We start from the raw sequence: 17,500 nt of genomic DNA on the forward strand, positions 1-17,500 counted from the left end.
AAATCCAACTCTGGCACTTGTATAAAATGGTAAACTTGTTTTGATTTTACATTTACTCACAAAATCACATTGCATCACTCAATATCAGTATCAAATGCCTTGAAACAATAATAAATACATCATCTCAAAATTGCCCAAAACAATGTATATGAAAGTTTAGAAGGGTAAAAAGTTTACCTTCTTCTTGAGCTCAACCGAGATGGCATTGGCTTCCTTGAGGAAGATAGCGTTGCCCCAAAGATCGTCTCGGAGGGAGGTGAACTGGTGGTACTTCCACTTGCGGAAGGCCCAGGAGGCCAAGGCATACTCCCGTTCCGTCCAGTTGCACTCTGCGTCAAACAAGGGGTTTACTGAAACATCAACAGAAAGCATTAGCTATGCTTGCCAGCCATCTCAATGCTGGGACCACCGAGCAACCATCAAGAGCTGTTCTCAACCAAGAAGTAATTTTGAGGCAAAAAATTAAATAACAACAAAAGGAAAGATGGAACTTTTAAGTTTTGTTTTTGCTAGAGCCAACGGTTGAATTTAGGTTTTTGTCTTTATCCCATGACCTTATTAGGTTATACATAAAAATGAAATAAAAATAACTTAAAAATAAATGGCTCAAAATAATTCAATCTGCATTTGATTATTTCACATTACTAATTCTTGCTCACCATGAACACAAGCTAATGGTTAGTGAGATCAAAAGCAACTCCTGCATCCTAAGGTAACCTTTGTGTTGTGAAAACTGCAAAGACACTACTTGGTCGATCTCTGGTAACTAGAACTTAACAACATGCTAGAGAATGTGAATTGTGAGCTTTTAACAAATAATAACAATAATAATAATAATAATAATAAAACATAATAATAATAATAATAATATTAATAATGATAATAGTAAACCAAGGAACTCTTAAAACCAAGTTGAGCTAAACATAAATCTTTATCATCGCTCATAAAGACATCATTGTATATCAACAAAAAGGGAAGAAAGAAAGAGAGATTACAAGGAGAAATAGTACAAGTAGTATAAGTAATAGGAGATTAGTAGTAGTAGTAATAGTTGTAGTAGTAGTAGCAGAAGAGGAAAAGAACAACAGGCTAAGAGAATACTTGATTTTTTTACATGAACATCCGGATGCAAATAATGGGAAGTGGGAGTCATCAGCCAAGACGCTAATATGTGGGGGTGGTCTGGGGTCTGTGGGGCGGGGGGAAGTGGCGGCGGCACTTTGCCATAGCATCATCTTTTAAGGGGGATACAACATTGGTCATAACACTATGGTAAGCCACAAGTTTGTCTGCTTTCTATTTTAAACACGGCCATAAGTTTTCAAAGCATGTAGGACTCATGCAGGATTCATTCGATATGATTTACTTAAAAAAAAAAAAAGAAAGAAAAAAAAGAAAATATGAAAAAAGAAAATGTCAAACTTGAAATAAAAGGGAACATCTTAAAGCAAGCTAACACTGCTTATTGTAATCATATAAGGCTAGATGCCAAACAGAACAGACCTTGAATAAAGTGCTTGCTCTGTAATAAAAAATTAACAATTAAAGAACTGGAAAAAAGAGAAAAAAGGAAGAAACTAGTTAAAGTGAACATAAGAAATACAGAAAATAGAAGAAGAAAAAAATCAAACACTGAAATTAGAAGAACAAACGAAAAATATACAAGATTTCCGCTTGCTCTTGATTAGGTTGCTATAAAGGTCCTAATTCTGCTACCCATTTGATAGTCTTTATCATATTCTAAATCATCAATCAATAATAATCTATATCTTTTATACTGAAAAAAATGAGAAGAAGAAAAAAACAATGCTAGTGAATTTGCTAAGCAAAGGTGTAGAGTACAAACATTGCTACTATTATCCCTTAACATCTAGGAAATTCTTCTACATCATATATCATGTACTCTATTCAACTCTACTATATATATATGGATCTTAAATCAACAGATTTCTTATCACTTATCTTGAAACAGGCTCCATGAACTGCCTCTTTTAGCTATATCAGCACTTGCACGCAAATAATAATGGACATCAGAGTAACTCCAAAGATATGAAGATACACTGAGGTCACAGATGCTTAGTTACATTACAGTAATTTACAGCTGTTTTGCTATCATATTGCTCTAACCTCCTTATGCAAGCCTGGTACAGATAAAAAAGGGCAAAGGTAGAGCCATGAAATATGAAACCAGTTCATGATTTTTTTGTCTTTTTTTTCCTTTTTTCTTTACAAAATATTTTCTTTCTTTCTCTCTAAAATAGAGACATACTGAAAAGTTATTACTTTTATTCTTTAAATATATTTTGGTTATTCTCTAAAAGCCAACAAACTATTGAAACTAAATAAAATATTTGTAAAGATAATGTATCTAAAGCTTGAGAAATTGCAAAATAATATACAAATGAATGCTTAAACTTCCATGTCTATGATAAGCTGTGAGTATATACAAAAGATAGCAATGAAATAAAATAAATTTTATACTCACAAACCTAAAAAATTAACCTCTAAAAGTACTCAAAATATAACAATGTCCTTGAGCAGTAAAAAATAAAATAAATAAATAAATAAAAATATATATACATAAATACAGCATATGAGGCAATATATACAGATTAATCAGAAAAGGGTTTAAACATCAGCTGTACATCTGTTTGTGTCCAAGGAATAAAGCACAAGTTAATTAGCAACTATGTATGAGTGTGATATAACTATACTGACACTCGTACCTCAACCAAAGTTAACGAGCCCATAAAAAAGAAAACTAGATCACAGCACTACTTCCAGACACAAGCAAATCATTTCTCCATGCACTGCAAAATCTACAAAAAAAAAGAAAGAAAAAAAAAAGAAAAAAAAAAAAAAAAAAAAAAAAAAAAAAAGAGAAAAAAAATCTGACTCCTTAGTAAGACAAAAGGACAAAAGGGTTATTGCTTTTTTAGGTCTCTGTACGCAGTACCGGACAAATATGTGACTATAGTGCCAGCTCTACCAGAAAATTATAAAGACAAACTCAGGAGTTAAAAAAACATCTGTTCATTGCATATCAGCCAGTACGAAGAGCAAATGAGCTCAAATGGGACGAGTTGCTCTCTTTTCAAAAGCATTTCTACACTCCAACCCCTAGGCCTATACAACTGTTATGGGGAGCTTCATGGCTAAACAGACATGTTCCTCAGCACAGTTGGAAAGAAAGAAGGGCTCTTGAAATGAACATGGAGGAACCCACCAAAGATGTCGTCTTCGTGGGTGAAGTCATCTGGTGTGTAAGATGAGTACATGGACATGGTCATGCTCTGCTCCTCCACTTGCTTCTGGAGGGCATCAATCCGGGCCTCGTAGTTCTGTTAGAGTACAGGGAATGGCATTTCAGCTTAAACTGACATATCTTCCTTACCTAGAGTCTAGGCATATATCATAATTCATATTCATATCTCTTAACATAACTAGTTATCTATATAGTATCAAAACATGAATAAAAATAAATATCAGTATTTCCCTAATCTATCACTGATAGAATTATACTAATAAGTAAATATCCACTCATTTCTAACTCTACAATTCATATAATATATATCACATCTTTGACGAAAAATCTTTATATAACATAGCCAGTAGCTTAAAACACACAGGATTAGTTTATAATTCTTCTCCATGTAAACAGTGGAATTAAACTAGAGTATGAGCACTTTCTCTAAACTCTTAACAGCACTGTCTTGTGAACAACATTTCACTTCAAAAAGAATTTTGGCTGCATCTCTCATGTGACTTACCAGAAGTATCTAGAAACTTTTCCAAAACATAAGCTTATATGAATACATTCCTTTACAGATGAAAAAAAGTGAAAGAAGTATTGAATGAAATAGGCACACTCATAAATACGACTGTTAGATGAAAATGAACAGACATATATAAAAATTATCAGACACAGCCTCTTGCAATTTAACAGACACTCAGAACATAGTACATAATGCCAAAATACACTCTTCAACAACCCTCTTTATTTCATACCTTTCTCTCCTTGTCAAATTCTTTTTGTGCCTCTTCCTTCTCACGCTGGAACTGTTCTTCGAGAGCCACCAGTCGCTTCTGCATCTCCTCCTTCAGATCAATGCCTTGTTTTTCCAAGAGCTCAATCTGGGCAAACTGCCAGTCTGCAGGCTCACCCGAACCTGGTGTCTCTGCTGGGGATTTTGTTTCTCGGCGCTCACGAGCTGAGGAGTTAAAAGATGGTTAAGCATCTTGCGTGCATTATACATAAAGAGCAAGCCTTTTCCTAATATGAATGGGAGATTCAGTAAATGCTGTGAGATGTTTTGGAGGAAAATTTGTTTTCCCCAATTCTTGTTAGTTCAAGATATTTTCTAATTATTAATGCCCCAACTTTATGACAAAATCATTGACAATTCCTTTTTGTAGCTGTTAAGCCTCCTAATTACAAAAAAATACAAAAGTAAATTATGATTTTTTTTTTTTTTTAATTTGTCAATAAACTACAGTCAACATGCCACTTATCATATATAACATTCTAAACTGATCATCCTTAGAATCCTCAAAAATCACTACATCCTTATTGCTTACCTTGCTCTGGGTGATTGAACCTAAACACATGGTTTTTGCCAAGAATGACACGAGAGCCTGTTTTCAAAACAGTGGGCTCCACCACCTCACGACCGTTGACATATGACATTGCCTTAGGGCAAGGGTGTATCAACACAACACCTTCATTGTTCTGTTATAAAGTAAAATAAAGTCTGTAACTGATAATTGTTAATCCCCTTGAAAGAGAATAAATAAATGTCAAGGATAAAAGATAATACAGGTCAAGTAATAATGTTCATTATAAGAGCTTTCAAAATCACCATGAAATAATACTAAAAATTCAACATGCATTAACAATAAAATATGATTTACCTCAAACTGACAATGTTCTGGCATTATGTGAGCACCATAGAGCTGTATATCCTGCGGAATGTTTGACTCAGCAGAACCAACTTTGGTAAAGCCGTCTTTAATGTAGTAGAGTAAACACTCTGACATTGACGGATCTTCATTGAGATTCACCAAGTGAGGAGTCTGGGGAGACAATGGAGAGTGAAAAGTGATGACATCAAATACTATTGTAATTAGATTGCCATCTGAATAAACATACAAATTTTATTCACCAATACTTGTTATCACAATTAATATAAATATGCAATCATTATATGTATTTACCTAAATAAGCATTAATCTAAATGTGTAATCATAATCTTAAACATAAATAAGGAAATAAATGAGACAGAAAAAAAATTACTCCCTTATCCACACTCTTCAAAATAATTCATAAACTAGAACTTGACTTGCCTTCTTTGGAGAGAAGATGCCGACAGTGTTTCCATCTTCCTTCAGTGCTACACCCATTTCAGCAAATACAGCCTCTCTTTGAAGACGTATGCTTTCTGTACGTTTCAATTTCTCTTCCCATGTCTCATTCAGTTCTGAAAAAATGATGTCATACAAGTATGCAACATATATATATATATATATATATATATATATATATATATATATATATATATATATATATATATATATATATATATATATATACATATATATATATATATATATATATATATATATATATATATTTATATACATATATATATATATTTATATACATATATATATATATATATATATTTATATACATATATATATATATATATTTATATATATATATATATTTATATACATATATATATATATATATATATATATATATATATATATATATGTATATATTTATATATACATATATATATATATATATATATATATATATATATATATATATATATATATATATATATATATATATATATATATATATATATATATATATATATATAAATATATGTAGATATATAGGTATATATATATGTATATATATATATGAATATACATAAAGATATAGATATTTATATATATATATGTATATATATATATATATATATATATATATATATACATTATATATATATATATACATTATATATATACATTATATATATATATATATATATATATATATATATATATATATATATATATATATATATATATATATATATATATATATATATACATATATATGATGACATAGGTATCAAATGTTTCATATAAATGTTGAATTTATTAGATAACCAAGTAATAGCAATACATTTTACATATCATATTCATGAAATGAAACTTTGTATAAGTAATATTCTAATAAATTTTACACCATAAAGATGATTATCAAGGATACTATAAAATATTCATTTGTTATCTTGGCAGTATCAAAAATAAATGAAATATTTAAATATACTAACTGTGAGCTTACCATTTAATGAGCAACTTAAATGCTAAAAAAAAAGTATAGACATTTTTTAAAACTTATTTTTCTTCTTTCATATAATTTTTTCTCCATATAGGAACTGTACTAAAAAAACTACAAGGCTACAGAGAAGACAAAGCAATCCTCTTACCAAATATCAATAAAAGAGGTCAAACACTATAACAAGAAATAATATAAAAAGTTGTTGAGAATGAGAATGCAATGCCAACCTGCAATAAGCTTCTCATTGGCCTGCAACTGGTCCACAGCCATGTCAGCAACAGTGGACACAGGTGACGTGATCTGGGGGGTTTCCTTCCCATTGTTGCTATTCATGACCTTGGTAATCTCTTGGCCTGAAAATAAGATGAAGGTTAGTGCAGATCTTTATCCTAATACAGCCACATGGCAAAGTACATCTTGGGAATACCAATACAGCCTCATAAAAAATAAAAAAAAATGTGGAAGAAAAATGTCCATGACCTATTGAACTCTCAGCAAACCTATATAATAACAAATTCCCTATGCCACCTTCAGATTATGAAGAGCAGTCATTTCTCTCAGCTTCTTGGTCTTGAGATCTATAATATATTTCAACAGCTGTCCTTTTTTTTTGACCCTCACACATATCACATATTCTCCCTGAAGTCTATCTTCAGGTATTCATACTGAATTCTATCTACACTAGTACAGAGTATCTAATATGACATAAGAAATCCTATCACTGCTTACAATAAACATCTCATGAAATTCTAAGAGTTTGTTATTCTCTAGACATCTAAATTTGCATGTTCTATATATACACAACCTATTGCAGATTCTAAACAAATGCAACATCAAAACTTTGAAAGACTTCAAGCTAAGAAAAAAGTATACAGTGTATGTCTTCTTGTTAAAAATTCTGTTGTCTTCACCTCTTCTAAAACAAAGTGTTTGATTTAATATAAGAACTTACTGCAAAATGCCTCTGGAGCTAGAAGTAACTACATGATAGGCAAATCTTGCCTCTATCACACAAACATAAAAAGGTGAATGTTAGACACATCTCAGACTACTCGACTATACAGAAAAGAGCACTCATAATGTATTGCTGAATATTTGCCCCTATCTTCTGATACCTAATAATTATTGTGAAAAACACTAAGTAAAAATCACTAGCAGATTTTGTACAATTAGTTACATATGAAATTCATTGGCCTGACTTCATTTTTTAGTCAAAGAATTTTACAATACTTTTACGCTGAACACCAATGAAGTTTTTCATTCTATAATTATAAGACCTAATGCCAGGCTACATAAAAATATATGTCCTATACATGATCAATATATCAAATATAAAATTTGATAAATCTTTATGAGAACTTTAGCAAATTACACCAAAAAGAATTTCTTTATGAGAACTTTAGCAAATGACACCAGACTTTGGAGGATAAAAACAATAAAAACATAAGCACATTCTGTATCCTAATCCTATTGCATTCGTTACTATTATTTATGCATACAAAATTACTTATTCATACTTTCTCCCACTGAATAATTAAGCAAAAGCACCTTAAAAGCAGAAGACAAGACTGCAAACAAGTAAATAAACACCAAATTCAAGGAAATATTTAATAACTTCACATACTGATAAGAATGACAAGCCTGAGAATCTAGCATAATTAATGAACTCAAAGACTAAAAACCATAAGTACCTGAACACATACAAAAATGATAGCCACAATTCACAATGCAATTTTAGATCACAAGAGCAAATCTGAGAATTTAGTTATTTGGGACCAACGACATCCATGGTACTGTTGTTCCTTAAAAAAGAAATTACGGCAATAAAGAAAACAGCAGTGTCAGATGCTTCTGACAACAAGTTTACAAGCAACCATAATCCATTCATTACTGACCCTGAGTTTGCTTCACCAAATGGAAGCCTTTCATTACTATCACTGATATTATAACAATTCAGTATCATAACTTTTGAATGGGGGGAGGGTTAATGATCAAGATTAGGGTAATATTTTTATTGCAGTCCTGGCAAATAATCCATTATAGCAACTTCTTTGCATCAGGTCTAAGAGAGCAACACTTGTATTGCATATCAGAACACATATGAAAGTATTACCTTAAAGAACGCAGCAATGCATCATGATGTGAGCATATTTCTTTATAAACATGTACCAGGAACCCTTTAGTGTAAGCACTCTGGATGAAGCAGCCAAGTTGCTATGGATAACAAAGACCAGGATTCATAAACTATTAAGACAAAAAGACTGGAAACTCATTAACTGATTAAATCAAATCTAAGATATGCATATTAAGACAGGTTATATGAAAGTTCCAGGAAGCACAAAAGAATTTTAATTCTTTAAGGACTAGTTAGTTATCACTGCTGAAATCTGAGAAAATTTCAAAACTTCAACTTGGCTACAGCAACCATGATGCGTGCAAAAGGGACATGGCATGGCTACGGCACCAATTACAAAAGCACACCACTCAAAAAATTTGGCTCAGCATCACATTCACAAAGTTCCTCAGCATAACAAAAGATTTTTTGTTTTTGTAATATCCTGAAATAATACAAAGAGTCAATAATAATAATAACAATAATGATGATTATCATAATGTTACTGCATGATGCATGTGTAATTGTGTAGCATTAAACAGTCATCTGCCACTTGTTAGCAGACAGAACAGAGGCAACCAAGCCGTGCACTGTGCCGATTTACTCTCTGCTGAGCACCTGATTTCTATCTTCACAATCGTATATGAATCAGGGTATCATACTGTAAACTGCCAGCAGAAAAATGCTCACTGGTGCACCTTAAGCCACAATATCAGATTCCTGTGACAAGAGTACAAATCTACATAAAAGCTGGCAAAGACCACAAAGTGCACCACCCAGTCAATTCTCTTTCTAAATCATTTCTCAATTTTTGATCTTTTGGGTCTGATATCTCATATTAAAATTAGGTCAATGTCACTTTTTTAAAGGATATATATTTATATACCATGATAGATCATTGGAGCAACAATTTTTGTCAGCACAGTTTAGTTTTTTCCTCTCTCAAAATGAATCAAATATTTCCATTACAAGTCCAAGGTAGAGGATCGCATGTCATCTGAATTATAGTGCACCTTGGGCAAAACAGTCACGAGCAAATGCAAGGACACCCCAGAGAGGAAGGGGTATATATATATACATATATATATATATATCAAAGAAAAGAAAGGAAAATAAACCAGGAGGGAACTTAAGAACAAAAGAAAGATACGAACCAAAAGAAAAGAAAATGAAAGGAAAACAGCAAACTGGCTTGAGCAAGGGGAGACCTGAGAGGCGTGGGCATGACTCGGGTGTGTGGTGGGTGGGCAGGTTACTTACATGGCCCCAAGTCAGCGGGGCGGTTTTCATTGTTGTAGATGACCTTTTCACCCTCCGTGCCCGCTGTTGTGGCATTAGGGAGAGAATGGCACCCTCATTAGCCCAGCCCCTCTAGCAGCAATGTCGAAAGTACCCTCTGGTGCTTATCTAATTGACCCGCAAGTGGTGGTAGGTATATATGGTAGCAACAATGGTGCCCATAAAATACTTCAACAGCTGATCTGTGCACTGTCACTATCTGGTCTGATACATTTTTCTTTTCACTATAGCAGGAATTGTTATAAACAGCCGAGCGGAGGGGATAAAATAAATGAAATATAACATGGTAACATTTCTTAACATAATGCACTGAGAGCCATTGCCATTGTACAGGGAGGGTTGATTAACCTACATTCACTTTATGCTACAAGCTCATTAGGGATAGGGGGAGGGAACTCTTTAACCAGCGGCAAATTATGGCAACTATAATGCTTGGTCTAGGGACTCAACCACACAAGTGGCCTGTTATGATACACTTGATAACCCTTACAATTGTAATAGGAACAAATTTTGGTTGTTGAAGAAGACATGGACAAAAATAATGATACGGGGACTAGAGAGAAGAAAAGGCTCACCTTCCTGCACCTCGATGCCTTCTTGTTTCAGCAGCTCACGGAGACGCTGAATCTCCTCCTTCAGCTCCCTAATTAGCTTGGCATTGGCATCTTCATTGACAACAGCATTGCAACGGATGGCCTTTGCACGATCTGCATACCTGAAAGGATATATTCAATACTGCAATAAACTACATACTCACAAAAAAAAAAAAGAAAAAAAGAAAAAAGAAAATGCAATAAAGTAAATACAAAAATAGTAGACTGCCATAAGAATCCAATGAGATCCAGACATTCAGTGAATTACATACCTTAGAGTTGAAAGGGTTTCGTCATAATTGATGTCAGCTGGGGATATTGCTGCCACCATAGCTGTTTTGCTGTTGCCTCCCAGGTTCTCACGCAGCAGCCATGTCAGCACAGAGTCACGGTAAGGAATAAATTCTGCTTTCCTCTTCTTGTTAGGTTTTGAAGTCTGTGGAAAAAGGCTCCTTTTAGCCCCTAAAACAATACCCAGTCATTTTCAAGAACAATGAAAAGTAGCAGCACACTTTATTCACTCACACTATGAGCCACAGGGCTTTGCTACAATCAAAATAAAAGAAATCATGAGAAATATGTTAACATATAAGTTCAGAAAAGGTTTCTTAAATCCTCCTACTTAGGACACGTACCTTACCGACCTTTTCATGTCAAACAGTTATGAAAGAAAAATCAAAATCAGAAATCCATAATTGGAGCTCTCCGAAAACAAACAGAAAAAAAAACAATAATTGGAAAACTACTTATTGTATCATTATATTCACTTGTTTGAGCTGGTCCACACCACAGCCCACACCAGAGTGATACTTACGACTTCTGCAAGAGCTGAGATAACTTTTCCAAGTGTTGTTAGGGATTTGTTGATATTGGCACCCTCTTTGAGGCGTGTCCCCTTGGCTCCTGTGGAATCTGCACGCTCGGAACCAGCCAGATCTACTAGGGATATCTGAAAGTGCATTGTATAGTATGAGCTTTCTGATGATTAAGGTTGAGGATATACATGTCACACCAGAAGTAAAGTGGTATACCTTAAGATTATGCACAGCAAACTTGAAAATCAAGACAAGCCCTCGACTTACATTTTTACCTGCATACTACACCTTCATGTTGGCAAACACTTAGCAGTAATGAGCAGTCCATCATGAAAGCAAGATGGAGTTTTTATACCATACCTTAGAAACACGTTCAGTTGTGAGTTTGGTTGTGCTGTCATTGCGTCGCTGTGTTAAGACCATGGTGAATACAGCATGGGAGCGAGAAGATGTCTCATTCATGTTTGTGGCAGCAACAGTCCTGAAAGAGTGTGGTGAAGTTCAGTTCACAGATACAAGTTTCATTTCAAAATCTTCTAAATACGTTTTTATTGTTATTTGCATAAATAAGGAAATTCTCTTTCCTAACAAAAAATACTTTAATATCCAACAATTAGGTAATCAACACAAGAAAATTTTGCTTTAATTGGTTTATTGGATGTTAAAGATATCATGATAAGTCCATATTTCAATGAAAATGTTCATCTAAAATCACTTATCAACCATATACCAAATTAAGTAACCTTGACCTGTACTTTGCACGCTTTGTTAAAAATTTTGAATTAACAAAATCAACACATGGTGATCATAACACATTTTACACTAAATTGTAAAAATGAAATCTGTGTCCATGCAATTATCTGAAATCCAAAGCAGACACATTACACTTTAACAAACACTTGGACCATCATATTTACTCCATATATCAAGGGTTTACAAATGCTTGTAAGAAAGTTGGATTATATATTCCAAAAAGATACAACAAATGATACCTTGAAATCTACAAATGGAGCTCTACTATACGTAGAACATTCAATAGCATAAAACAATATTGTTGAGTCAATGACCTGACAGAGAAAAGAGATCAATAAAACCTTAAGATTTGGTAGTCTCTCCTTCTCTTGGCATAAATTCTATGTGGTTTAATTAGGCTACAGAATCAAAATAACCAGTAACATGTACGGTTTCAAAAGCAATGGATCAAGACATATTTAAATAAATGAATGAATGAATGAATATATATTATATATCACAGGATTAAGTAGGCCACCACAATGGAACACAAAGACTTGTGTGGTGGAGGACAATTCAAGCTCTTCATTCTAAAGCTGCAAATATATTGGTGTAGAACTTTGGAGTGAGCAAAACAAAAATAAACTCTCCAGTAGAAACATGTTACTGGGCCAAAGAAGTTTACTGCCTACAAATGTCACCCTGTTTATTAATTCAGTGGAAATAAAGACTCCTAACAAAAGGTATTCATTCAGGTAGGGAATATTATATTGAGCAACAGACCTAACAGCAACTACTTTCGTAGGAGAATGTACCAAAATTTGCACTACCTCCCTTACTCAGGCCAAGTACGATCTCCCTAATATTCTGCTCAAGCAAAATACTTTCTAAATTAATTCTCCCTTAGATATCACTCCATCAACCCAAACAAATTTACTTCCTCCCTCATATTTTACCTAGTCAACATACTGTCTCCCTCATTACTTTCTCACATTTTACAAATATTCTCCCCATTACTTTACATGTGTTGCACACTTACAAATCAGAGGAACCTACCTTGCTTTGTTGCCTTCATCAATAAGATTGTTGATGTCATCGAAAGTTGTGACAGCAAGCTTGGCTAAGTCTTCAACATAGGGTCCGAGAAGGGGGTGCTCACGGACTCGGAGGTTCTGGGTCTTTGGGTTGAGTAAATCTCGTACACGTTCACAGTAGATTTCCATGTAGCTCACCTGCATCATCATCCATATCTCAATTTTTTCATCATAATATCCTGAGCATATATTAGCCAAATAAGTCATATCTAATAAGGTTTATATCTATGCCATTTCCTCCCAAAGTATATCATAAATCATGAAACACTGGTAACTTAAATAAGACTTCTTATGCTGCTTATTCATACCATTTATCTATCACATAAATCTGGTATTGATAAAAATAGCTCTTCTCCTTTCCACAAATGATCATCCTTATATCTCTCTTCCCCAAGTTGATAAACAAATAAACAAAACAACAATAAAAGAACAAAATAAAAAAAAGTACTCATGGCACTCCACAACAAGAAAAAAAATCAGAAAAAAAAAATCAAACATGTTAGTATCTATATAAAGACTTATAATTCATAATAATTCACCCACCTCAACTGAGTACTGGAGTTCATCATCTGTACAATTTGCAATCTTCTTAAACATGTCTTTACAAATGAGAGGAATAATGCCCTCATGTCCTTCCTCTTGCTTGCCCATCATCGTGTAGGACTTGCCAGCCCCAGTCTGGCCGTAGGCGAAGATACACACATTGTAACCTGTGGAGAGAATATTTGGTTTACATATGCTGCTGAAATGTATGATGAATATAAGGAAAAATAATCTAAGATTCTTCATGAGGCACTGTTCTTGTACTAGGTTAGCAATGAATTATATATGTTTTTGTTTTTTGTTTTTTTAAGCAATGCCTATCAGTAAATTGCAGGCTGCTGATAATGAGATATGGGACAGAGGTATAGTATACAGAATTGTATTTGCAATAACCTAGGTTACCTCTGAAGTAATATATAACTCTATTATACTGACACTTTTGTTCTTTGTCATGCATTAATGGAATATTAATCTAAAAATCTATCTACCAGGTACACAAATATGTATATATATGTGTGTGTATGTGTATATGTATATGTATGTTTATGTATATGTATATCTATATGCATATATATATATATATATATATATATATATATATATATACATATGTATATATATGTATATATATGTATATATATATATATGTATACATATGTACATATATGTATATATATGTATATATAAGTATATATATGTATATATATGTGTATATATATATATATATAAGTATATATATGTATATATATGTATATAAGTATATATATGTATATATATGTATATATACATATATATATATATATATATACATATATATACATATATATACATATATACATATATATAGATACACACACACACACACACACACACACACACACACACACACACACACACACACACACACACACACACACACACACACACACACACACACACTCTGTTGACTGAATGCAAAGTGGTAATGTATTTCAGAAAACAAACCTTGACCTGCAGAGCAAGATGTATTAATAGGAAATGTGTACATTGCATAAAAAATCAACTTGAATTAAAATATTTACAAAAGACTTGGAGAATACTCACTTATATTTTTCAAACTCACTAATGAACTAGGAAAGTGTAAACAAATATTCAAAATAATCATGACTGAAATTCATATGATGAATTCTAATAAGAGGAAAGGTTGAAACAAAATGAACAGCATCCTTCATAAAGACATTTCTGTAATCATAAAAATATTTCATGCCAAGCAATTTACAGTACTGCAGAACAGCAGAGTTAGAGAACTTTAAAGGGTCATCTATTCCTGTTATGCTAAATATAAGCATCAAAGAAAATCTGAATATTGCTGAACCTAAAGACTTCACCTGGATATGTCTGAATACTTTATCATTAATCTATTTTCTTTGTCAAAAAACAAAAACAAAAAGGAAAACAATGAAGGAAACATACCTGCAAATGCATGGTCTAACATTTCTATGCCTATGTCCCGCATAACATCAGACTGTGTGGCAAAGTTGGGATCTGCAGGCTGCAATGGAAAAGATGTCAGTTTAGTGTAATATTCATATATTTTTGGAATGATAATAGACACATTTAGTGGATATATTAGTGCGGAGAATACAGAATATTTATTACCAGTCTCACTCTACATGTTTATAATTTCTCAGTTTGAATAATTTAATGTAAATGTTCTAGCATTACATACAAAAGAATAAATCATGAAATAAATAATTTCATACTTTAGTATACAAAACAAATTACACATCAGGAAATGAAACACTACAGTTTTATGCAGATACACAAAAGCACACACACACACACACACACACACACACACACACACACACACACACACACACACACACACACACACACACACACACACACACACACATATAGGAGGAGTTTGATACTTTATATTCTGATGTTTTTTCATATCATCATCCAAAAGTAAGTGTATGACTATATATGTATATATATCTTCAAAGAAACCTACCATAACCAAATAGCTATTCCATCATCTCTGCAACTAATTTGCCAAAGATTTAGTATGTATCCAATAACATACATCTATAAGCAAAAGATTATAAATATTGTCAAAAACCAAATATTGATATTGCTGTCATTGCTAAAGTATAATGACAAAAAAAAAAAGAGTAAAAGACATTGAAATCTAATGCCAGGCTTCTGGTCTTGGCTTTGGGTGTGTTGTCTCCCTGTCAAACTGTTGGTAACTATAATGATCTTGAAAGGCTATCTGCATAATATGATAGCCATTAAGAATTATGTGACAAGTAGGACTCCTGCTTCATCCTAACAGCATAGCATAAATACTCAAAGTTAAAATCATACAACAGGAAAGAGTACAAAGTGATTATGACTCGGTCCCTTATCCTCATCAGATTTCAATTTAGACCCAAAGTTTCCAAGTTAACTTTGGTTCTTAATGCAAGTAAAATTAGAATCAATACGTTTCTCGTTGCTATGTATTTTAAATGTATCTGTCTTTCCTCTCTGAAAGTAAGTATCCATATGGAAGAAAAAGAAATGCTTCTTATCTGGTGAAACCTAGTGACATGGGGGAAACTAACACTAGTAAATCCTACATATTATTCAAATTATCTTCCTTTCCTTTAACTCTATTTCCATAATGGATTTCAAGATGTCTCAATTTCCTTTCATTATATTTTCATATTGAATTTCTTTTCTTCGCGATTAAGTTGTACTCCGATAATACTACAGAAACGTATAAACATTTTTGCGCTAGAATGAAAACTGCAGTAAGTGAAATCTGGCGCACGACAACCCTAGAGTTCAGCACATGGCTTTGTCTTCCAGCTAATATGAGTGTGGGCAGGTTTGTGTGTGTGTGTGTGTGTGTGTGTGTGTGTGTGTGTGTGTGTGTGTGTGTGTGTGTGTGTGTGTGTGTGTGTGTGTGTGTGTGTGTGTGTGTGTGTGTGTGTGTGTGTGTGTGTGTGTGTGTGAGTGAGTGAGTGAGTGAGTGAGTGAGTGAGTGAGTGAGTGAGTGAGTGAGTGAGTGAGTGAGTGAGTGAGTGAGTGAGTGAGTGAGTGAGTGAGTGAGCGAGCGAGTAAGAGAGTGATTGAAAGATTGAATAATTGAATGACCGAGTGAGCGACGATGGGTGATTGAGAGAAAGACTGAGCGAGCCCATGAGGCTGAATGAGTGACTGAACAAGCACGCGGAACTGCGCCTGCGTGCATGTCTGCAAGGGCGACCGAATGGAGCAAGGAGGGCGCAGGCAGGCAGGCAGTATGGCGCAGGAGGGGAGCAGAAGGAGCAGATAAGACAGCCGCCCCCGCTGCGCCTGGCCCGGCACACAACCGGACTGTGCACGATCAATACTGTGAATGCCCCCCTCCCCTCCCCTCCCCTCTCCTTCCCCTCTCCTACCCTGGCAGCCCACTCTCCTCCGATATTCGGCTATCTTCCATTCCACTGCTTCTGTCTCTGTTCTGTCAGTCTTTCTTTTCTCTGTCTCTGTCTCTGTCCCTGTCTCTCCCACTCACTCTCTCTCTATCTTTATCTCACTTTCCATATGCTTCCGTTAAACATATCTTTTCCATTATCCAATTTCTTCTTCTATATTCCCTTCTTCCATTTTTACTCATTCCTCCCTGTCTCATCCTCCTCCCCCTTTCATTTTCTTTCGTTCTCTCCCTTTTTCCATCTCACCCTTTCCTTTCCCCTTCCCCTCTCTCCCCTTCACTCTTTTCTGTCCCTCCCCTTTCCCTCTATCTCTTTCCCCAACCCTTCCCCCCATCCCTCCTCTTCCCTTCCTCTCCACTCCCCTTTCGCCTTTCTCCCCCCTTCCCTTCCCCATACCCCTCTCTCTCCCCTCCCCTTCCCCATCCCCCCTCTCTCCCCTCCCCTTTCCCATCCCCTCTTCCCCTCTCTCTCTCCCCTCCCCTTCCCCATCCCCTCCCC

At 34.1% G+C, this 17,500-nt stretch overlaps 1 protein-coding gene across 13 annotated transcripts in view; it reads right to left on the reverse strand.

Annotated features, from left to right (window-relative positions):
* unc-104 (kinesin family member unc-104) overlaps positions 1–17,500 on the reverse strand; it is a 179,603-nt gene that overhangs the window by 28,130 nt on the left and 133,973 nt on the right. For 10 of the 13 annotated variants that reach the window (XM_070135928.1, XM_070135930.1, XM_070135939.1 and 7 more), the window contains exons 4-18: positions 15,003–15,081; positions 13,551–13,717; positions 12,970–13,145; positions 11,542–11,662; positions 11,181–11,315; positions 10,639–10,802; positions 10,349–10,488; positions 9,735–9,797; positions 6,589–6,714; positions 5,344–5,477; positions 4,912–5,073; positions 4,579–4,729; positions 4,009–4,211; positions 3,227–3,341; positions 178–350 (exon numbers count right to left, since the gene is read on the reverse strand). In XM_070135928.1, the coding sequence (XP_069992029.1) occupies positions 178–350; positions 3,227–3,341; positions 4,009–4,211; positions 4,579–4,729; positions 4,912–5,073; positions 5,344–5,477; positions 6,589–6,714; positions 9,735–9,797; positions 10,349–10,488; positions 10,639–10,802; positions 11,181–11,315; positions 11,542–11,662; positions 12,970–13,145; positions 13,551–13,717; positions 15,003–15,081 (2,109 nt within the window). The remainder of the gene's footprint in view (positions 1–177; positions 351–3,226; positions 3,342–4,008; positions 4,212–4,578; positions 4,730–4,911; positions 5,074–5,343; positions 5,478–6,588; positions 6,715–9,734; positions 9,798–10,348; positions 10,489–10,638; positions 10,803–11,180; positions 11,316–11,541; positions 11,663–12,969; positions 13,146–13,550; positions 13,718–15,002; positions 15,082–17,500) is intronic. The other 3 variants (XM_070135938.1, XM_070135936.1, XM_070135932.1) reach the window with 2 other exon arrangements.

Source organism: Penaeus vannamei, chromosome 21, assembly GCF_042767895.1.
Source record: "Penaeus vannamei isolate JL-2024 chromosome 21, ASM4276789v1, whole genome shotgun sequence".
Taxonomy (NCBI): Eukaryota; Metazoa; Arthropoda; class Malacostraca; order Decapoda; family Penaeidae; genus Penaeus; species Penaeus vannamei.